Genomic DNA, 24,157 nt, shown 5'->3' on the forward strand with positions numbered 1-24,157 from the left:
CTTGTGTGTTAATGGAAAGAAGCAAGATTCAGAATTCTACATATGGAATGACCACAAAATTGCAGAGAAAAACTGAGTAGGAAAAATAGTCTGGAGGGAAACCAAAAAAATTTTTTCATTAGATGAGACCAGGGTAATTTTTTTTCTACTAAAAAAATGTTTTTTCACTTTTACAGTGAGCATGGACTCATTTAAGCAACCTATCTCTGGGGAAACAAGTTGCATATAAACTTAGGAGGGGCCCCTGCTTTTGCAAGAGAATGGCTTCACCCAGACAAAACACCTTAGACCTTCCTGAGTCCCTTCATGGTCTCCTCAGGACTATGCAGGCAGAGAGGAGGAACCGCTGTTTTAACTGCTGTTTTATGTGCTGTTCCACCCCGAGGGCCTGGCATATAGTAGATGCTCAGTAAATATTTAAGGAAGAAAGGATGGCTCTCATGATCTCATTTAAACTCTTTTAAAAACTCATTTAAACCCTGGGATTGAGCCCTGAGCAGGTGCTCCTCCCCACCAGCTTGTGCTCTCTTTCTCTCAAGTGAATACACAAAATCTTTAAAAATAATAAAATTAAAATAAAATAAATAAAATAAACCCTCCTTAAAAATCTGGATTGGGGATGTCACAATCCAATTTTGTCTCATTACTAGACTACGACACCTTTGAAGCTGGAATTGTTTTTGGTTTTGTTTCTGTAATCTTTAGAAGCCCCTCCTAGCACAAAGAAATACTCGAAGGAAGCCAAATAAATTGTGATCCTGGTATTACAGATAATGAAACTGCCCATGTTCATATGGTGAGATCCTGGCAGATTTGGGAGCCAAAGTCAGTGAATGAGGTTAGAAACTGGGTGCTTTTTTGGGGTCACCTGCATAAAGCAAGTCCCTGGTTTCCCAGCACTCTGGGACCACTGTCCTATGCAGAAATCCAAAGATCTGCAGAGCCCCACAGCTTCCACTGGCCAAGGGTCATGTGCTAATCAGGCTGCCAAAGTTTACAGGAGGGCTCAGTGAGCTCTGGCACCTCAGGTGACTTTCCTGATGTGAGGAGATAGGGCCCTTGCATGTAAGGATTCAGACAAGCAGAAAAGACAGGACATTCCTGGCAAGGGCACTTCTTAATTAAAGACACTAAGAAGAAAGCAAATGAAATTAATGGCTGGTACACATGACTATCCCTGTTAGCATATGAGTCACTCAAAGGAACCTGGCTATCTTTCTAGAGCCCAGTGGGTAACTTACATATGTTCATCAAATGAATACAGATGGATGGATGGATGGATGTACAGATGGATGGATGGGTACATAGATGGATGGGTGGATGGTTCGATGTATAGATGAATGGGTGGGTGGGTAGATGGATGGATGGATGGATGGGTACATAGATGGATGGGTGGATGGTTCGATGTATAGATGAATGGGTGGGTGGATGGATGGATGGATGGATGTTTGTGTTAATGGCAGAATAAGAATTTAGGGGCTTTGGAAATACACAAGCCTTGGTTTGAATCCTGGGTCTGCTCTTGTCTGCAGTGTGAGCTGAGCATATTACATCCTTTCTTTGAGCAGGTTTCTTTGAGAGGCCTCTGGAGGTTGTTATGGCAATTAAATAAGTATGTAAAGCACTGTACTCCTAGTAATTGCTCAAGAAATGGAAGTTATCATCTTCATTGATTAGAAATGAAAGGGGGAAGAGATGGAATGGGGCCTGTAGTTGGCTCTCTTACTACTATTTCCCCTCCTTCCCACAAACAAACCCTGAATTTCCTTTGGGAAACCATGTGGTTTGAGTAGCTTAAGCCAATCAGTGTATTTCCCTCACTCAGGCCTCTGTGATTGGTTCAAGGATGTATATGAGATAAGCCGGTCTAATCAGAGTGAACCTCAGAGTATTTGCTGGGAATGCTGGGACACAGCCTTTTTCTCTCATTGGATATAACAAGGAATCTGGTAGACCAGAAGCTGTTGGTCTAATGATAAAGCCAATGTTAGAGAAGGCAAAGTAGAAAGACAGACGCAAAGAAACGTGATTGAGCTGCTGGATCCAGCCTCATCTGAAGTTGGCAGTCCTTGAGCTTTTCAGATATAGGAGACAATTGATTTATGTTTAAAGCTGATCTAAGCCAGGTTTTCTGATACCTACAGTCAAAAGTACCCTAACTGATATAGAAAGGAAGCAAGAATGAAAATATGTCAGCAGAATGTCTAAGGAAGACAAGTGTTGGGTGGTATTGAATGGTAAGAGACTTTGGGTAGCCAAAATTGGGGATATATTTTAGCTTTTAATTCCCATTTGACATACAAATAAACCAGAACCAGGGTGTTAAATAAGAAGCAGCCTGCCTGATTCCACAAGTTAGCTAACTTAACTAAGCGTGGGGCTGGAACTAGAAACCAAATTCTCTAATTCAGTACCTTTTCCCATATACCACAGTCGTTATACCCATGGAGAAACATACCCCATCCGAGGGCAACAAATCCCTGGAGACACTTCCTTTCCGAGAAGAAAGAGATGACGAGGAGTGTGTGAAGGTAGAGACCTTCTACCAGCAGCCAGGCGTAGTTGGCCATGATGCAGTACTGGAAGAAAGCCATGACCAGCTTACAGCCCACCTGGACAGAGAGAGGCAGGTGAGCCCCAGGATAGGTGACAGTGGGCCTCCCTCTAGTGGCCACCCCCAAAGGAAGTGACAGGGTGTGGTAAGGGTCAGGTCACAGAGGGAGTCTCTGGGGCTCATGGCCATCTGCTGTGACCTTCCACTCTCAAAAGACCAGGCCTACAGAGGTGTCTAGAGGGCGGAAGTCCACATGCCAACAGGCTTAGACAAGAAGGCTAATGGGCCATCACAGAAGCAGGAATTGCATTCAAACCCTGGAACTGGCTGCCAGTTGTAAACCTGTGTCAGGTAGGGCCCAAATCCCACGTTCCTCATTTGCAGTTGAGAACACAGGTCTAGAGAAGGAAAGGGATTTCTGAGCAATGGCCTAACAAAATCCTTTCCAAGCTATTTCCACAGAAACAGATGAAAAGAAGGGACGTACCAATTATGTCAGGAGGCAACATTGATTATAGTGAAAACAGCCCCTCATTGGCACACTGCGTCTGTTCTGGAGACCTCTAACTACTGGATGGGGATGGGTGTTGGCTGTGCCTGGTTATGGGCATGTCTCTTACAGGGATCACCAGAAGCCATGCCTGGGGACTTATGGGGCACGAGGCTCCCTTGCCAGCAAGGCAACCCTTCCAACACTACAAGGGTCTCCTTTGCTTTCACTGAGCTGTTCCCTGGAGAGAAGACAGCTTCTGGGATGGCCCAAGGGCTGCTACATGGACTGCTTCGAGGTCACATCCACAGAGAAGGAGCACCCAGTGATGCCCTGCTGGCCAGCTGTGGTTCCTGGCCTACAGCCACCCATAGATTCTGATTCTAGGCAGGGCCCATGCTTGGCCTGTGAGTCTGCTGTTTAGTGGGCCCCAAGGAGGTTCCCTGCTGGCACTGCTAGACTTCTGGCTAGTTGAGGTGGGGGGCCTGAATTTAAGTCTTTTTTTTTTAAGATTTTATTTATTTATTCATAGAGACAGAGAGAGAGGCAGAGACACAGGAAGAAGCAGGCTCCATGCAGAGAGCCTGATGTGGGACTTGATCCAGGGTCTCCAGGATCACGCCCTGAGCTACAGGCGGCGCTAAACCGCTGAGCCACTGGGGCTGCCCGAATTTAAGTCTTCTGACTCTCACTCTGGTACTCTTCCTTCATCCTGCCAATCTCCCTGGGAGATTCCGTTTGAGTCGGAAAACACACACACACACACACACACACACACACACACACAGAACTATAAACCTTAACAGATCTGTAAGGAATTAGAGATACGAGCCAGGGAGGGAAGGGGAGTGACAGGCAGGTTGATCAAACCAATCTCAATCTCCAATCCCTTTCTCCTTTGTTTGCCTCTGCTATGGAGATTATGATAGTAAAAAACTCAATCTCCCAGCTTCCTTTGCAGTTAGCTATGGTCACATGACACAGTTCTAGCCAATGAAATGTAGACAGGTGTCTTGGGGGCAGACATTCTTTCCCATCCACAAAAGGCAAAGCTGCCCAAAGACAAAAGCTGTTTAAACTTGACTGTCTTGCTTGGCTGGAACATGGATGTGAGGCCTGGGGCTTCAGCAGCCACATTGTAAACATGTGGTGTAAAGCACAGAATCAAGCACGGTGGAGCATAAAGAAGGAAAATGATTGTGTCCACCATGGCATCATGGAGCCCCTGTGCCACCTCCAGATTTCCCATCTGCAGACTGTTTATGTGGGAAACCCCCATCTGTCCAAGCCACTGATGCATAGTTTTCTGTTATATGTGGCAAAAGGGATTCCCAACTGATACACAGAGTGATATTGCAAAGAATTAAGAGTCGTCATCTGAGCCTGCAGAAGGAGGAAGGGGGTTAGATTTAACAAAACAATAGTTTCACTACAGACCTGCAGATGTGGACACACAGGCGTGTGCTCCCATTTTGCTTTCTACAACCGACCTCAATCCTCTTTAGACTTGGTCATCTGTCCACAGCTGGGCCTTTGCAGGTGGAGGGAAAGCCTCACTACCTATCTAATTGCTCCAGTGGCTAATCCACTCCTGGATGCTGAGAGTCAAAGGGCAGCTTCCAGCAGCTTCCTGACAAGCTGCTCACATACATGACCCAGACTGTGCACTGGAGATGCAGGACTCTCCCCCCATCCCCAGGTCTAGCCCAGCACCGGCCCCTCTGCTCTAGGCATGAAGTGCAGCCAAAGTAGGTACTTGGGGGTGGGGCAACAGGGCCGCCACCCTTTCAAAACTTAGGCTGGGGAAGGAGGGCAGGCCTGGCCACATGCTGGGACCTGCAGGTGTGTTACCCTGTGGGCATCACAGTGAGTAACATCGTCCGAGGAGAAGAGCACCGCGTCCTTGATGAAGTTGGACAGGGCACGCAGGATGAAGGACACGAAAAGGTGCATATGGATGTAGTTTCGGGTGCAGTGGAGCCTCCTGGAGGGAAAGAATGCAAGGGTGTGGGGCCAGAGCCACAGGCACTCTGCCACACATTAGCTCTATGACCTTGAGCAAACCTTTTCACCTGCCAGAGCCGGAGCCTCCTCCTCTGCAGAAAGGGTCAAAGTCGGATACTCGTTCAGTCTTCTGGTACCAGAAGTAGGCTTTCTTATGGGGAACCCATCCCAGCGCTGGGTGGGGGTGGCTCCAAACCCCCTACCCTGTTGATAGACCTGACCAATCAGAGTACTCCAAACCCTGGCTGCAGTGATTGGCTCAGGCTGGGTGTGCCACCCAAGCGCGACCTATGAGAACCTCCCCCCACCCCACCCCAGGACTTTCATTGCAACTAATGGGCAAGCAGCTTTCCTTGTCCTGATGTGGCTGAGCTCATGGAATGTACCCCTGGGGCTGCTGGTGGTTGTCTCTGCCACCCCTGCAGAGAGCCTGCCTAAGGATGAGGCCAATGCAGAGTCGAGAAAGGGAGGGAGACAATCTAGTTCTGCTGATACCTTTGAGCACCTAGATCCAGCCATTCCTAAAGCCCGACAGATACTCCTGACTTTGTCAATTATGTAGGTCGGGTCACCTTTGTTTCTTTAAACTGTTTTTTTTTTTAATATTTTTTTTTATTTTTTATTTATGATAGTCACAGAGAGAGAGAGAGAGAGAGAGAGAGAGAGAGAGAGAGAGAGGCAGAGACACAGAGGGAGAAACAGGCTCCATGCACCAGGAGCCCGACGTGGGATTCGATCCCGGGTCTCCAGGATCGCGCCCTGGGCCAAAGGCAGGCGCCAAACCGCTGCGCCACCCAGGGATCCCTCTTTAAACTGTTTTAAGGTGGATTTCTATTTCTTGCAACCAAGAGTCTGGCTAACATCCCTATGAAATGGGGTTCATGATACCTATCTTACAGGATTGTGTGAAAATTACAAATAGCACATGTAAAGCAAGTGGTGCAGTAAGTTCCTAGATATGGTCAGGAAATGCTAAATGAATAGAAATATGAATAAGGCCACAGGGATATTAGTGTTTTGCCACAGGTAAGATCGAGAGCAAGAGGCCACAAGGTGGCCCACCCATACCTTCTTTTTTCCGGCCCAAGTAATTTAAAGAGACCCAAGTTCTGTGCCTGGAGAAGGCTGGGGAGACAGAGGGCTGGCAATGTGTTCTCACCGGAAAGCACAGAGGATGCTGAGGGCGACCAGGAGCATCACCAGGGAGGAGCTATAGCCCACGGTGTACATCACCTTCAGCTTCATCAGGTACTCGTGCTGCAGAGAGAGGCGTGTGTCAGCCCCACCCACCCACCTACCCGGCCACCTGTGCTGTTTTCTGCCTCAGAGATACCTGCTGGGGCCACTTGAACCTTTCAATACGGACTGCTACACTGATCACTCCATGGGCCTCAATTCATAGATTGGGAACATCTTGGCTTTGGAGAAAGCCTTGGGGATCATCTGCTGCCAAACTCAAGCTTCTACTCCATGTACAGCGCCCCTTACCACCACCCTGAATTCAAGCCTTTTGCTTGAACACCTCCAGGAATACAGGCTCACTGCCTTTTAGGAAGTCAGCTGCTATACAGCAGTGCAAAATATTAGATCATTTTTTTCTCCTGTGAAGCTAAAATCCATTACTTTTCAATTGTACTTATTGGTTCTTCTTTTGGACCCACTCCTGGAGCCACTTGAAATAAATTGAATTTGTCCGTACCTAAGGCCTATCATTATTTTTTAAAAATAAACGTGTCATTTTGAGATAGTTTTGGACTTATAGAAGAGTTGCAAATATCGTACAGAGAGATCTGTCATTTCTTAATACAGCTATTCTACTCACTCATCTCTCACATACATTCTCAGAATGACATTTTTCCTGTGTCTTCAATCTCTTGCCACAATCCTTCATCCTTCTGTTCAATTGATATGCTCTATTGTCAACATCCTTCCTAAATAAGACACCCAGAACTGGTAGCTGGAAAGCTCCAATGTATTCTCTGACCAGGAAGGAGGATCATCACCTCCCCTGACCTGTACACTGCACTCCTATTAATGCAGCCAACCACCACTTCACATTACTGACTCATCTTTGATTCAGAAAGATCTCAATGGGATGAAAAAATGTGACATATAAAGATAAATGTAAACCTTGCATCTTTTAGATCCAAAAAAGAAAAAGAAAACTAGTATGACAGTCTTAAAAAGAAATCAGAGAAATGAAAATTAAACAAATAATGTTATATACCATTTGTTCCAAGCCAAATCAGCAAATATTTAAAGGCAATAATATCCTATGCAGGTGATGGTATAGTGGGAGTAAAAATTGCTTCAATCTCTCTGGAAAGTATCATGTATCAAGAACCTTTGAAATATGCATTCCGGGATGCCTGGGTGGCTCAGTAGTTGAGAGTCTGCCTTTGGCTCAGGTCCTGATCCCAGGATCCTGGGATCGAGTCCCACACCAGGCTCCCCGCAGGGAGTCTGTTTCTTCCTCTGCCTATGTCTCTGCCTCTCTCTCTGCATCTCTCATGAATGAATAAATAAAATCTTTTTTAAAAAGTGTATTCCAAAAAAAAAAGTGTATTCCTTTTGACCTCCCTTCTACCTCTAACAATTAGTTCTATGAGCACACACACACACAAGAAGAAATAAACACAGAAGGAAAAGCATATTTATACATAACAAGATATTTATCACAGAACCATTGTGATGAAAAACACTGAAATGTCCCACAATAGAAGAACAATTAACAAAATTATTTTAAATCAAATTATTTTAATGTATGCCACCATTAAGATGATGCTCACCAAGAGTTTTAAAAGATGTCAGCACATGCTAAGAATGTAACGTTAAGCGAAAAAGCAGAATTCAAATTTTACATGTACAGTGTGATTCTTGCCATCTGTTTTAAAAAAGTGGTAAGTTGAATGACATGAAAATGCCCTTTTTTTGTAGGTCAAATGATTGAATACTGGTCATTTCATGTGGTTCAATCTCATACATGCATAGATCACAAGATTGTAAAAAGATGTGTTAGATGTTAATAATGGTTAACTTGGGGTGGTAAGTTTGTGGACATAGTTGTTATTTTTGTTTGTATTTTTTCCACACTTTTCATTTCTCTCCAGTGGGTAAGTACTATTTTATAGCCAGAGGAAAAGGGTAATTAATTAAAAAAAAAAAAGAAAAGAAAAAACAGGCACAAGGATAGTTTTGGGGAAACCTTGCTGACAGCTGTTCATATGAAAATGACTTTGAAGTTCAAATGGCCCAAGCTCCGTGGTGTTAATACTGCAGGGAAAGAATGCAGGCTTCGGAGCCCAGAGACAAGGTTTCCAAACCCAGGGCTGTTACTCACCAGCCGTGTGACCTTGGGCAAATTACTTAACTTCTCTGAGCCTCAGATTCCTCATCTGCAAAATGTGGATAATATCTACTTTGCAGGCTTGTAGGAACAAATAAAGTATCAGGTGGGGTATCTAGACAATGCCTGGCACTTAGAAGACACTTGGAGCGTGTTAATTTTTCCCCACCTCCACCTCCACCCCCATCATCCTTCCACCCTTCAACACAAGTCATGGGTCATATGAAGTATGAGTTATAAGAGAGCTGCTAAAAAAATTAGGCCAATCTCAGTTACAATAATGGAGTGCTGTGGGACAGCAGGAAACATTGGGGTGTTTAGAATGTTATGTCCAATTCTGGGCAAGGTATTTTTTTTAAAGATTTTATTTATTTATTCATAGACACAGAGAGAGAGAGAGGCAGAGACACAGGGAGAGGGAGAAGCAGGCTCCATGCAGGGAGCCCGACGTGGGACTCGATCCCGGGTCTCCAGGATCACACCTCAAGCTGCAGGCGGCCCCAAACCGCTGCGCCACCAGGGCTGCCCTGGGCATGGTATTTTAAGAGGCATGTTGATAAACTGGAACATTTTAGGAGAAGGGAAGAGTGTGTGAAAAAACTGGGTATATTATGCCCCAAGGAAACAAACAAACTTGGGGGAGAAAAGTATTAGAATGACTGACAGGTAGAAGCATAAGACCCAGTGTGTGAGCTCCAGGGTAAGGAAGTTACCAAAAAGAAATCTGACTCAGGGTGACCAAAAATTTTCTGAGAGCAAGAGGTAGTGTTTGATGGGATGGTTGCCATGTGACATTGAGCTTCCCCGCTGAGGTGACTATGATCCCAGAAGCCAGGAGCCACGTCCCAGGAATGAGGAAGAGAGCCAAAAGGGCAGTAAGCTGCCTTTGCTAAATTAACCGTGCCTGGACTTTGGGACATCGAGGAGCAGTCAAATGTTAAGAAATCAGAGGACCAATAAATGTCAGCCTATAATCTTGCCATGGGCAGGATGAGCCCCATACCTGAGGGCATGAGCCTCACTCCTAGGAACACATGGTTTGGCAGCTCCCAGTTCAGAAGCAGATTTGGGCCAGTCTGTGACAGCATGAGGAGGCAGGGGGTGACAAGTATGGGGTGTTTGGCCTGAATATTCTGCACTGTCCTGAGGTCGGGTTTATTGTCTGCCAGGGAACCCTCAGGATGCCAGCCAACCCCACTTGCTCCTGCATTGTGTGTTTAAGTTCTGACCCAGAAAGAGCTCTCCTCCCAGGAGGCCTGCTGTGCCCTCAGTATGCCAGCCCTCCACATCTGCAGTGGGTGCCACCCCCCAGGGGGCTTGGGATCCAGAAGCCTCACTGCTGTCTGTCCTAGATCAAGCTGCCTGTCTCTCTGCTGTATTTCCTGACTGGGCCAAATTCCTTCTGCATCCTCTAGATCAGGGGTCAGCAGACTTTTTCTGTAAAGGGATAGATAATAAATGTTTTAGACTTTGGATGCCATTTGGTGTCTTGCCGCTACTCAGCTCTGCTCTTGTAGTGCAAATGGCCGTAGCTATGTCTCAATAAAACTTTACTTGCAAAGGCTGTGGCAACCTCTGCTGTAGGTAAGCAAACCCATTTTATTCACTCAAGCGGCAGCCTGGTCTTTCTGCCAATTGGAGTCCACTATGGGCATTTGTCAATAAGTAGAGTGGCATGTGCCAAGTAAGGAAATTGAAAAAAGACAATCAACAAATGCACATTTCCATCATCATTTGATTAAAAGAAAAAAGACATTTCTTTTTCAATCAATAGGATGATTCAGATCTCAGAGTAAAAGACAAAGCATGGACCAGAATCTAGGCTCCAGTAAATCACACAGTCTGGAAACTCTTCTGATCTTAGGGATTTTAATTTTTTTTAATTTTTTTATGGGCATTGAAGCCAAGGTAGGTCTCCTTCCCACTATTTTTGGTCAATTAAAATTCTGAGTTAAGTCCAAACTTTGCACTTATCTTTGTTAAATTTTAGCTCCCGGTTATTTTAGTTTCAATCCTGGATGAATATCATGGTTAAGGCCCTGGGCTTTGTCCTTTCCCAGCTGACTGGTCTAAGCCAACAGTGTCTCAGATGTGGTTTCAATAGAGATGACTCACAAAAACAAAAGCTCCCTGGGGTCCTCAATAATTTTTAAGTGTGTAAAAGGGTTCCAAGGCCAAAAGGTTTGAGAACCACTGGCCTAGGTCAATCCTGTGTCCCATCCCTTTGCCAAGGATGGTCCAGGGGTGGACAGGCTCAAGTCATTTGGGGCCTCAAGTCATATGAGGACAAGCTTGCTGGGGTTTGGGTAAAGAAGTTTTCCTACTTTTAGGAAAGAGCCATAGAAAATCAGGCTGTCCCTCCTCCTGGACAAGCAGGCATCGGGGAGTCCGTGGCTGTCATCACCAATGGCAGTCACCTTCCATCAAGAGAGGTGCCAGCCTCAAGAAGAAGCCATCAGGATAGCAGGAGGAGAAATGGAAAGAACTCATCCTTTGGCAGCTTCTTAGGGCTGCTTTGTTAAAGAATTCTGAACCCCCAGTTACATGAGCCACATTTGTTTATTAGGCAAGTTGGAAATTTCTGTTTCTTGCAGCCCAGAGCATCCTTTCGAACCTTTATGATGCCATCCATCATAAGAAGGTTCTTTCTTAATTTTATGGCTTTTGACAATGTGATCACATAAACTTCCTGTCCTCAGATACTCAGTGATAGAAGTGGTAACCTGCAGGGGTCCTTCAAAACCATCGGTACCCACTGATCAATGCTTGTTGGTCTCGTTATTAAAGCACCCTGCTCTGGCCAGATCTGAAGACCTCGTGTGTTTCCCCAAACAGGATGACAAGCCCTGGGAGGGAAGAAACTCAAGTCTCCACTCTGGTCCCCCAATTGGTCTCCATACAGAGCAGAACTGGCCAGAGGTAAGAGTCTTAGAACAAATTCAGAAGTGGGTATGGTCTGTCTCAAGACCTCATGCTTTCTCCCTTCACTCTGCTGCTCTCTCCTCCCCACCCATGCTTCTCTAACACCCCCATCCCATCCTCCAAGGGACCAGTAAACCTGTCCATCTGGACTCCCATTGGGGAGTTTAGCCCACGGGGCTGCAAAAGAGCATCTCACAGGGGGCATGCACTGTACTAGGGAGGTAGCAGAAGCTAGAGGAAGGATAGGACGCCTGGGTGGCTCAGTGGTTGAGCATCTGCCTTTGGCTCAGGTCATGATCCTGGGGTCCCAGTATCGAGTCCTGCATTGGGCTCCCCACAGGGAGCCTGTTTCTCCCTCTCACTGTGTCTCTGCCTCTCTCTGTATTTCTCATGAATAAATAAATAAAATCTTAAAAAAAAAAAAAGAAACTAGAGGAAAGAACACAGGCTCTTTTTGGAATTAACTTGGTTTGAGTCTTGCCTCCACTAGTTTCTGAGCATGTTCCTTAACCCCTCTGAGCCTCGGTTTCTTCATCTGCAAAATAGGGACAATTTTACAATGAATCTTTCTGAGGATTTCGTGTAACTGTATCAAGCAGCCAGCTCACGGTAGGTGGTCACTACAACAACAAACATTCATCGGGCACCTGGTAGGTGCCAGGCATTGTGCTGGGGTCTGTGGGCCTGGAAGTGAACAAGCGACTGATTTATCCCTGTAATATCCCTAAACCTAGACCCAAGTCTGGCTCACAGTAGGTGCTTAATAAATGCTGGTTAAGTGAATTAAAACCTTTGAAGAGCTCATATTTTAGTGAGAGAGATGGATGCCCATGGCACATGCTGACAATTTCATTTAACGTAGTAGGTAGTAGGTGGGGGCCAATGAAACATATTAAGGGAGCCCATCCTGGGGGTGGGGAGGTGGGAAGAAAGGGCTTTCTGGAGTTGATGGGCAGGAGTGGAGTCTTGAAGGATGTGTACAAATCAGGCAGGAAAAGTAAGGATGAGGGGCTCTTTGAAACTCCTGGGCACTCCAGGCACCCGGAGAAGCTCAGCCCACTGGTCAGCATCACCTCTTAAATGGGCCAACCCTACACCAGTCTGCTCGTTCCTTCCCATCAGAGCCCAAGACACCCCAATAGTAAACATTTATTGAGCACTTACTGTAGCCAGGCACCCTGCTCAGCACTTCCCTGGATTACCTCACTTGGTTCTCTTGACAAGTCTGTGAGGTCACAGCCACATTTCCTCGATGGAGAAACTGAAGCACAGAGAAGTTAAGTCCTTCCCTCCCTGACCAAGGTCACAGTCAGGGTTCAGACTCTCCAGTCTGGGTCCAGGCATTTAGCCACCATGTTGCTTCTCTTTTGCTTTCATGACTAAATCACCCCCCGTCTCATGGTGGCACCGTGTCTGGGTCTTCGAGAACACCATCTCTGTCATGAACACCAGACCAGGGCAGCAAGGCAGGCCCAGCGAACCCCAGGTGATGAGCAGGGGACATGGGGGGTAACAGGAGCAGCTCCCAGTCCCCTGATCTTGACCTGGGGCTGGCCCTACTCTGTCCTCTCCCAGAGGGCTTCTCACCCTACAGGCCCCCACCTGGAAAAGATGGGCAGACAGGCTTACCCGCTTCTCATTGGACGAGTCATTCACGTTAACCCCACAGGCCAGGTCCGGCCTGGGGAAGGTCTCCGACCAGCCATCCTGCGTGCAGTTTCGAAACATGGAACCTATAGGGGCCAAGCATCCTGCAGGTGAGCGGCACCCTATGGTCCCAGCAGCTTTCCTCCACTGGACTCCAAGCCCCCCACAGGACTTGAGGTCACCCCATCCCTCACCTCCATTCCCACCCCCACCCCACCCCTCACCTTCCCTTCCCAGGCTCCAATCTCAGCTCCAAGGTCCCTTGGCACTCCAGGAGGGACTTCCCCATACTTCACCCCTACTGCCTGGGGTGCCACTTCTGGCTTTTTGAGGGTATTTTCCCAAACAGGGGCGCCTCCCAATCCACATTGTGTCCACAGGAGGTGAATAATAAACCTTCACGCTGGTAGGACACCAGTACTCTTTCAAGGATGGCAGCGTCCCCATAAATTTCAAGAGGCCGAGGACAACAGTCTCAAGCAATTTTGAATTATACAACCCTAACCAAAAAAACCCATTCATCTCACTAAAGATGATTTATTTACTCAATATAAAATTCTAGCTCTAATAAAATAACACAAGGTGATTACTATGTGCCAGACACCGTTCTAAAGCCTATGGCAGGTAGCAACTCATTTAATCCTTAGCAAGACTATGAGCTATGCAGTTACTTTTCCTGTAAAATAAATTATAACATGTAAATACTGCATCCATTTTACAGTGGGGAAACTGAGGCAAAAGCAGATAAATAATCTCTTAATCACAGCATAGTACGTGGGGGGAATGAGATTGAACCCCAGGTCTCCGACCCTTAATCTTAGCCCACACTATGTACTGGCCCCTTTCTTTCTCCTGCTTATCCAAATCCCAGGTCTGCACTGTCGTCTTCATGGGTGGCCTTCCCCGAGTAAATCTGGCACCCTTGGAAGGATCTGGCCACGACCCATGGTGAAATTTTCCTCTGGCTCCTGGTGCTACTGTGGCACCAAGAAGTTCCATTCAATCTAACTCCACAACCTGGCTAACCACACCTGAAAACCACCACCAGAGCATCACACTGAGGTCAGACTCCCAGGGGCCACTCCCTCATGGAAAGGAGTACTTCACAGTCCCTTCAGGCCACACCTCTGCATTCTCTGCATTGTGAATCACAGGATAACTGCATCTTTCCCGCAGAGCTCACTGCCCTTCTCCAGCACAGGGCCCAATAGCAATTCCAGAGCCCCACCACACAGTGGTGGCTGGCTTTCCCTCTCCCCCTGGCAGAGGAATAGTTTCCTGAGGGCTCCATGTGCCTACCCAGACCCCTTGCTCATCTGTTTTGCTGACCAGTTGTCCAGAAGAGCCACTGAGTGCAGAATGAAGCGCCTTCGCTAAACTCTTCTATAAGAAACAGGGAAGTTTGCCTACAAGGACCTTTTAGAACAGCAAGCCGAAGACAATGGGAAGGGAGCTTCAGCTTGAGAAGAAGCCATGGGAACCCAGGAAGGAGGTTGCCCTCCATTGACTGAATTGGTTCACAAGGAGTTCAGGTCAAACAGGTTCCACTGAACTTGAGAAATCTGGCTCGGCATTTCTAGAACACAGCCACGATGCTAATGACAGATTCTGATCGAATCGTCATAGCACCCATAGGGAGGTACCACTAGGCCTTATTCTAACAGACAAGAAAACCGAGCACCAGAGATTGAGCAACACCCCCCAGGGAAGTGACTCTGCAGTCCCGGGGAAAGCTTCTACACCAGGAGACACGGACTTTCTGGATCTAGGGAATGCAGTCCATGAGGGCTCCTGAGACCTGGAGGACGGGTTTCCAACTAGCTAGATCTGAGTCTGAAACTGGCAACTCCCCCTCTTGGCCATCTGGGTGTTGACTTAGGGGCATCACTTCTCTGTGCCCATTGAGAATAACCACTCACTCTGCAAGACTGGGCAGGAAACATGATAGCATGCGGAAAGGGCCCAGGCTGGTGCCAGGCACAAGTGAACACCAGAGTGTGACTCCCTCCTCCTTTTAGCTTTTCAAAAATAGACCAGGGGTGGAGGGGCTTGGAGTCATGGAATTTAGGAGGGGGTGGGAGATTTCCACAGTTAAGTCAAGGGAGTAAGGCTGTGCAACAGGATAGAATGGTGGTCAGATTTAGGCTGGCTGGATGGGAAGTTGAATTAAGAGAACACAAACTCCCTGGAGCCCAGAACTAGGTATCGTATCAGTGTGTCCCTTGAGGCTGGCCTGGGCTGCCTGTTTGAGGGTCTCCTCCTCACTGACCCAGTGGGATGCCCCAGACAGAGGCTGCATGTGATCCAGGCCAGGCCCTGGTGTGGCTAACAAGGCAGTGCCCTTTGCTGACAGGGCTCTTTGCAGAACTGTGGCAGAGACAAGGGCTGGGCTCTCTCTAGAGTCCCTTCAACCCCACCCACTTCCTCTGGAGTTAATTTCTAATAGGTCAGGGGTCGTTACCAGGTTCAGGACACTGTATACCTTGAGGTTCCTTGCAGGTACAGTCAGTATTTTTGTGCATATACATATGTGCAGTTTGGAGAAGAGCCCATCCACAGCTTTGATCCAATTCTCAAAAGGCTCCAGGACCCTAACCAGGCTAGGAACCTCTACTGCTTTAAGACTCCAATCCCAAGATAGAAGGGAAAGGCCAAAGCCTGCCCCTGCCCGGGAGGTGTGTTTTCTAACTAGGAACTCTGGAAGACCGGTGCTCCATTAAGAATCACAGGAATGCATCCTGGAGGGAACATTCTAGACCTTGGCACATACAGAAAAATATCTGGGGGCAGATTCCGGCCGGCAGTTTCTTCAGTCACATGGACAACCAACCTGTCTGGGCCCCTGTAGTGGGTGCCCTGAGAAATAATTAAACTTATGATTATTATTTTCTTCTTTCAAAAGGAAGGGTTGGTCCAAAACACCAGACTGTCCTCATGTCCTCACTGGGTGCTCCTGCCTGCGTTGGGTTGGGGGCCCCTGGAATCCTGTGGGACTGCGGGAAGCTTTCCTTCCTGACTGGGGTAGGCGGATGTTGGGATCTATGGGGAGGGAAGGTGGTGCTCAGAAGATGGTTCTTGGTGACTGAGGCCAGACTAGTGCTGACCCGCGCCCCTGGACTGGCTGGTACCCTGGGCCTGGGGCTGGGGGGTTGCGGGGGAGGGTGAGATGACACTGCCCCCCAACAAGCGCAGGGCTCTCAGCCGTCTGGGCCTCCCCGTGGACGCCGAGACGGGTTGGTTCCTGCGGCCCCGCAGCGACACCGCGTGGCAGCAAGAAGAAACTGCAGCAGAGGTAGGGGCGGGACCCCAGCTTCCTCACCCGCAGTGAGCAGACCTGGACCTGCACCCCTCGGTGAACTCCGATGGGTCTTTTTTTTTAAGTATTTTTTTATTGGAGTTCAGTTTGCCAACATATAGCATAACACCCAGTGCTCATCCCATCAAGTGCCCCCCTCAGTGCCCATCACCCAGTCACCCCCACCCCCCACCCACCTCCCTTTCTACCACCCCTAGTTCGTTTCCCAGTGTTAGGAGTCTCTCATGCTCTGTCTCCCTCTCTGATATTTCCACTCATTTTCTCTCCAGTGGGTCTTGAGCAATTAAAGCGTAGGGGATCCTCCAAAAGGAGTCAGTGGGCTACTAGTTAATGAGGCAGGCAGGCGTTCTAGCAAGTGATCCGGAAGGATTTGGCCATGAGCATGGTTCTAACTGGCCCGGCTGCAGGAAGGTATGAGGGATGATGGTGGGGGAGGCAGAGGTGTTGCCAGCGCCGTGAGGGAGAGGCTGGGAGAGGAGGAGAGCTTCAAGTCCCTCCAACAGGAGAACTCGGTCAGCAAGGAAGGAGCACTGGACAGGGAGTCCAGGATCTGGTCCTGGCCTTGCATCTGACCAGCACATTGCTCCAGGTCAACCATGTGTGGATTAATCTTGTGTGTTGCGAGTTCTATGGACCCCCCCCCCCCCCGCCACAGACTTGGAAGGGTGATGCTGGGAGGAAAAGACTGTTGGTAGGCCTGCAGGCATGTGTGTGCAGGATGGAAGTTGTGGGAGGGTAAGAAGGGAAAAGAGAGGGAGAGAAAGGACAAAGGAAGATATTTAGGGGCGCCTGGGTGGCTCAGTCAGCTAAGCATCTGCCTTCAGCTCTGGTAGTGGTCTCCAGGTCCTGGGATCCAGTTGTGAGTCAGGGCTTCCTGCTCAGCAGGGAGTCTGCTCTCTCTCTCTCTCTCTCTCTCTCTCTCTCTCTCTCTCTCTCTCCCCCATCCCTCCCCACTGCTCATTCTCTCTCTCTCTCTTGCAAATAAAAAATAAAATCTTTTTTTTTAAGAAAAGGAAGATATTTAAAATTAATTTCCAAGCCCAGACTTATAGATTGGTCTTGTTTATTCTCCCCATTTTACAGGGGAGAAAATCGAGGCTGAGAATGAATAACTTGGGCTCTCAGGTGGAGATTGATACCTGGCTGGACCATGCTTTCCCACGCCCCTCGCAGGTCGGTGTCACCACCCAACTGAGTTCTGGCAGAGGCAGTGTGGGCAGAAGCAGGATCATGCACAGGCCTGGTGCTAATCAGGGACAGCTGGTGTGGATGTCAGGCAGGCAGATAGTGTCTGTATGAAGGCTTTGAGATTTGGGACACCTGTGTCAGCAGCTGGCATTATCCAAGCCGTAAGTGGAGAAGGGGGACTCGAACCTGTCTCCTGGTCCCCTGCAGTTCCCGTCTGCTGGGCATCAATGGCTGAGCGGGAGAGTGTGCTCCTCAGATCTGGGGGGGGAGGGGCTATGTGCACATGTGTGTGCACCTGCATACTAGAGAATTACACGGTGAGGAATTTACACTCCTGTCCCACACTTCATGGTCTTGGTCCCCCACCCCCACGGCCAGTCATCCTTTCCTTACCTGGCTTTGGGATGCTGGTGGGTTTCAGTGTTAGACCATCTTTTCTGGTTCATTCTCATTAAGGTCCTCGTTGGTCAGGGAAGAAGGACAGCAGGGCCAGGCCAGGCTTTAGGCTTTAAATTACCTCATGGAGGGCAGGGGCCAAAGGCCATGAAACTACCTTGCTTCCAGCCAGCGTCACCCCCATCTCGAGGTTGGAGTCCCACCTTGACCATGGCTTCGAGGACAGGGCATTGGTTTTGAAGTTGGAGAAATCTGGGTTTGAATCTTAGTTTCTCCACCTTCTAGCTGTGAACCTTAGGCAAAGTGCTAAAGTTCTCGTAGTCTCTGTTATTTTTGCTCATTATTGGGTCAAGGGGAAGAGGCAAGGTCTCTGATGTTGTGACAGTTAAATGAGCCCATGTTTATGAAAATCCCCAGCATGGACTGGGGCTTTAGACCATGTCAGTCCCTGAATATTCCCTGTCGGAGACACTCCCACCTCCCTGCCTCAAATTAAGAAAATCCTTGGGCAATCTGGGTGGCTCAGCGGTTTAGCGCCGCCTTCAGTCAGGGCCTGATCCTGAAGACCAGGGATCGAGTCCCATGTCAGGCTCCCTGCATGGAGCCTAGCCTGCTTCTCCTTCTGCTTATGTCTCTGCCTCTCTCTCTCTGTGTGTGTGTCTCTCATGAGTAAATAAAATCTTAAAAAAAAAAAATCCTTGTAAACTGTAGTATTCCCCGGGGCAAGAGATCCCCAGGAGGCCAGGGGCTTTCAGGGAGGGCAAGTTTATCAGCAGGACCTAGTAGAATGGCAGATAGGAAGGAAGTGTTCTGGAAAGCTTGGTTGTGCCAGGGTGGGACCCAGACCCAGGGCCTGGAACAAACGGTCTGGTTGCTAAGGGGACAGAAGCATGGAAGGAAATGGGGGAGCTTATATGGGGGTATGGGACAGAGAGAAGCAAACCCAGTCTCCTTTATCATGTCCTAGTAAAGACCTCCTGGCCCCCTCCCTTAGGACCCTGCAATCGAGCCCACCCCATACCCCCAAGCAAGGCCTCCAACCCCCAGCAGGGACCACCTCCCACCATTCCATCCACCACTTGTCCCCAGAGGTTCCTGGGCCTCCAGGCCAGTCCGCGCCCCCACAAGAGGGCCACCCCCTGCCTCACAGCCAGCGCCCCCTGCACTGAGTGGTTACCGTTTCTGCCAGTGAGCATCCGGAGGAATTGCGGGCACCCCACTTCCACAGTCTGTCCCAGAACGGAGGAGGGCCAGCAGCTCATGTTGTCCCACAGCCCCTCGCAACCTGCCAAGAGGAGCCACAGCATTAGACAGGATGGAGCATGGGCGAGGGCCTCCCCCACCACCTGTCACCGTCCCCAGCGCTCCGGGGCCTGCTCAGAGTTCCCATTAGGCAGTGACTCTCCGGGTTGGGAACCAAAGGCTGTCTGATGTGCCTTTGTATCTCTGGGGCCATCTACACAGTAAGCACTCACGCTGAAGGCACGAAGGAAGGAAAGAACACATATTATCTGATATCAGCCTTACAAGGGCAGGTCTGGGTTTCTCTAGAACAGAAGAGAGAATACCTCTTGGTGGCAGCTTGCATTAGACTGGGGAGCGGGGGATCTCTAGCCTGGCTGCGTAATGTCACCGTCTAAGGAGCTTTAAAAACATACACCTTTAAAGCTTTACATCTAAGAAGCTTTAAAAACACCCAGGGATCCTGATTTAACCGGTCTGGGGAGGGGCCCAGGCATGACACTGAATTACCACAGGCTCCTGTGCCCTTCCCGGTGTGCATCCCTTGCAAAACAGGCTTGCGTCTGCACACTGACTCCTGAATTCCAGGATCTGGTCAGCCAGGTTCCAGCTGTGGACACTGCTCACCAGACCAGAGCAGAGACTGCCAGAGCTTGCGGGCTCCCGGTGACTCTGGCCTCCCCAGCTGCCCCTGGGACGGCGACACTGCGCTGGGAAGGCCCGTAACAGGTAATCCGCTGTGTCTACGTGAGTTATTCTAGCGTCTGGAGTCTGGAAGATGGGGCTGACCCATGTCCTTTCTCTTCTGCAGAAGTCTCCATATATGACTGCAGGATGCCTCATTTACAATGAGCCACATCTCTTGTATTCGAAGCAGTTGGGGCATTTTCCAGCCATGGAAAAATTCAAGGGCCTCTTTCCTCACTTTGGGAGAAATGAATCCAGGGCTGGGCCTGGCCAGGTCAGCCAAGGCACGGGCCCACGGCTCCTGCCCAGGAGGTCAGACAACCCACGTCCTGTTGGCCAGACAGATGGAGAGGGTGCCAGGGCATCTGGCAGGATTCCTGACCTGGGTCATCAGGCTGGGCCCATGGGGACACTGCCCTGGCGCAGATGGCAGCAGAGGAGCGGCTGGTGGTAAGGTGGGAGCAGGCTCCCCTCCACATGAGTAGGGTCCCCCTGACAGCTGGCTCATATCAGCCCTGCAGGAGAAAAGCCTGGGGATGGGGCCAACCCAGATCAGCGCTGCACATGCATCAGACCCTGTGGAGCCCGTAGGGGTTGGGTAAGGTCACGGCCCCACAGCATGGGTGATGGAGATGAGGAGCCCAAGCTCCAAAAGGCAAAGTGACATGAGCAAGAGGACAGAGCTAATCCTGGTGGAGCCGGAATCCCACCCTCCAGGCTGCTTGGTGGCAGCAGACCTGATGCTACTACCTCCATGGGGCATTGCTCGTGTCTTGAGCACTGTGATGTGCTATGATGCAGCCACACTCTCTCTCCCAGCCTCAACTCAGAGGGTGTTGGAACAGACCTAGTGTTCCCAGTATGAGGAGCACATCCCCAGTGGCATGCTCTTCTAGCTGGTACATGGCTAAATGCTTTCCATTTTAATAGGTTACTCGTTTCTTTAAAAAAAAAAAGAGGATTTAATATGCATTAAAAAGTTATAGAACTAGCATGTCACAGCTGTGATTTTATACCTGTTATTATTTAGGATGAGGCTAAGTTAAAAAGTAAAAGTCTATTGAAGAAAAGGGAATCCTTGGGGCACCTGGGTGGCTCAGTCATTTGGGCGTCTGACTCTTGTTTTTGGCTCAGGTCATGATCTCAGGGTCTGGAGATTGAGCCCCGCATCGGGCTCTAGGCTGAGCACAGGGTCTGCTTGAGATTCTCCGTTGCCCTCTTCCCCTCTCCCCACTCACATTCTCTCTCTCTTTCTCCAAAATAAATAAATACATCTTTTTAAGAACGTAGGAGGAAAAAAAAAAACATAAGAGGGACGCTCATACACTGTTGGGGGAATGTAAACTGGTACAACCACCATGGAAAACAGTATGGAGGAGCCTCAAAAAATAAAAATAGTACTACCGCATGATCCAGCAATCACACTTCTGGGTATATCCCCCCAAAAGTGAAATCAGGACCTCAAAGAGATCTCTGCACTCCTGTGTCCACTGCAGCATTGTTCACAATAGCCAAGCTGTGGAAGCAGCCCACGTGTTCACCGAACCATGACTGGATAAGGAAGATTACAATGGCACATTACTCAGCCTTAAAAACTAAAGAAATCCTCCCACTTGTGACTTGTGGTAAACAAGAATTCTGGTGTGAACAACATGCTTGGGAGAAAACAGAAAAGGAGCAAGACTTCCCTCAGACTGGGAAGAAAAGGAAGGCAAGTGAAGAGTGGGACGTACAAGGTTCCAGAAAGAGGTGTGAGAGCCCTGCCGTCCAGCCAGCCCTGGATGGTGGGATAGCCCAGAGGAGAAAGGGCTGTAGGGACCGTCTAGACCAGCAGGACCACAGACAAGCCTTGCAGAGCCCATGCCTCCCAGTGAAGCACAGAAATCTGTTGGCCACCGCTCTCAAGACCACTCTCTTGGCCACCAAGCTCAGGACCACGTGGGCTCCCCCAGATACCAGGGTGCCTGTGGATCTCTGATACCCTGGGCAAGATGTGGGGAAGAGCCACAAAATCCCAAGGCTTAGGTTAGGTTTCTTCACCCCAGGAGAATGGAGTCAGAATTAAAGTTACAGAAAACTGAGAAAGTTCTCTTTTTGCCCACTGGAGTTGATGGACAGACATCGGTCTCCTTTGCACTTGTGAAGCCCCTGGCACTGGGCCAGCCGAGGCTCGGTGACATAGCCTCCTTCTGTCCTGCAGTCCTGCTGTCCTGCCTCACCCCCTGCCCCTGTAGAGAAGGGTGGCCCACGGGCAGGTCTGGCAACGGGGAGGGGCTGGATTACAGGTAAAGGTGATCCAAGAGAGGGCAGCACAGTGCCTGGGCATCTCTACATCCCCACCCAGCCCAGTGCCTGGCAAACAGCCAGCCTTCTGCCAACTGCATGTCTGCCCTGCATCCACCCAGAGGGGAGCATCCATCTTCCAGGCCTTGATTTATTTATAAATGAGCTCAGACGGCCTGACGATAACCTGAGAGCATTTCCGGAGCCTTGTGTCAGGCGGCAGTGCCATGGGGCCAGGACCAAGCCAGGCCCCCGGGGATGTGCTGGGTGGGGGCAGTGGGTCCTCCGGCCCTCCAAGCCCCCCACACCACCCCTGCTGCTTGCTGGGCCAGCTAAGGGAGGTCACGGGGACCCAAGGTCCCCCTGGCCTCGCCCTTCGGGTCCTCCCCTAGCTTCCGCCTGCATCAGTGTTAACTCTCTCCTCCCACTAGAGCTGCCATAGCCATCTTCCAGGTGCCTCCTGACCCTGCTCACTGCCACCCACCCTGTGTCCTCCCCGAGGCCCCGCAGCCGCCTGTTCCTCGGCTTCATCGCGTCTCTCTTTACCTTTCTCAGCTACCCCAGCCCCATCCCTAGGCCATCCACCGGGCAACTCGGGCAACTCGGTGAGGCCTCCTGGGCTTTGCTAATGAGCTGATCTACAGTATCCGGGTCAGGAAAGGTGTTGCCCTCCAGGTGATGGCTGGACCACACACAGGAGTGGTCAGGATGGGGTCAAGGGAACTGAAGTCCCAGGTGAAAAAGACATTTCAAAGCAGAGCATGGGAGGAACAGCTAAACAGCCTGGAGGTCGGGGGGGGGGGTGCAGTTCTCTTTAAACCAGGAAGCATGGGGCATCTGGGTGGCTCAGTGGTTGAGGATCTTCCTTCGGCTCAGGGCATGATCCTGGGATCAAGTCCTGCAATCAGGCTCCCTGCAGGGAGCCTGCTTCTCCCTCTGCCTATGTCTCTGCCTCTCTCTGTGTCTCTCATGAATAGATAACTAAAGTCTTTTTTTAAAAACCCCAAAACCAGGAAGCACAAGCTGTTCCACAGAATACACTGCATTGGGAGTAGTGAGTTCCCCACCACTAAAAGTATTCAAGCAGGGCACGGAATTAGCAGACTGGGAAATACTTTAGATGTTGCATGGAGGCTTCGAGAGATACGAGGAAGGACACTTCGAGCCTGAGGCTGAAGGCTGCTTTCCTTAAGGTGAGCTCCTGAGCACTGTGCGCTGAGCCCATCCCCTCTCAGGCACTGGGCAAACTGTACATTGCCCTGCAGAATCCTCTCATCCACCCCAATAGCTCTTTCTCACCTGGCCTAAAGCTCTTTGTTTCATGCTGCCTCTCCCATGAATTAAAGATTAATTGGCATCAACAGTCTGTCTTTTTTTTTTTTTTCTAACTTCTAAATCCCTTCTTGGGAGTGTGAAGGTATCAATCATTCACAGCTCAGGCAGGGTTGCAAACTACAAAATTCTCTGGATTTAAAGTCAAGACATGTGAGATAGAGTCCTATTTCAGCTCTGGGTGATCCTGAGTCTCTTGGGGCCCCTATTTTCCTCATCTGTGAATTGGGGTTAATCACAGTACCTACTATACAGGGTGAAAACTAAAAAAAAAAAGAAGAAGAAGAAGAAGAAGAAGTCTGAAATGTTACACAAACATAAGTTACTTGTTTCTGAAAAATGAGCCAAGATTTGTTGTGCCGAGCAAAGGAGAGGGGAAGTGAGCTGTGGGCAGGGTGGGCGTGTCAGGCACTGGGGGAAGACAGTTGGCTTCTGGAACCCCTCAGGAGGAGAATCCAGAAAAGGAGCTGGGAATGTTTGCTAGAAAAAAACTGTGTTAAAATCAGCATGTCTGAAATACTGGTGTAGACTACAGGGTGAATGAACCTCGAAAACATGCTCAGTGGAAGAAGGCAGACACAGGTCACATACTGTAGGATTCTGTTTAGAAATCCAAGGTCAGGAGCACCCAGGTGGCTCAGTGGTTGAGTGTCTGCCTTTGGCTCAGGTCGTGACCCCGGGTCCTGGGATTGAGTCCCACATCGGAGTTCCGATGGGGAGCCTGCTTCTCCCTCTGTCTGTGTCTCTGCT

General features: G+C 49.3%; 1 protein-coding gene across 2 annotated transcripts in view; it reads right to left on the minus strand.

Annotated features, from left to right (window-relative positions):
• Positions 1-24,157, minus strand: part of SCTR (secretin receptor) — a 73,683-nt gene that overhangs the window by 17,785 nt on the left and 31,741 nt on the right. For both annotated transcript variants that reach the window (XM_055316426.1, XM_055316424.1), the window contains exons 3-7: positions 19,041-19,148; positions 12,946-13,049; positions 6,208-6,305; positions 4,896-5,028; positions 2,459-2,612 (exon numbers count right to left, since the gene is read on the minus strand). In XM_055316426.1, coding sequence (XP_055172401.1) covers positions 2,459-2,612; positions 4,896-5,028; positions 6,208-6,305; positions 12,946-13,049; positions 19,041-19,148 — 597 coding nt within the window. The remainder of the gene's footprint in view (positions 1-2,458; positions 2,613-4,895; positions 5,029-6,207; positions 6,306-12,945; positions 13,050-19,040; positions 19,149-24,157) is intronic.

This window comes from Nyctereutes procyonoides, unplaced genomic scaffold, assembly GCF_905146905.1.
Source record: "Nyctereutes procyonoides isolate TBG_1078 unplaced genomic scaffold, NYPRO_anot_genome, whole genome shotgun sequence".
NCBI lineage: Eukaryota > Metazoa > Chordata > Mammalia > Carnivora > Canidae > Nyctereutes > Nyctereutes procyonoides.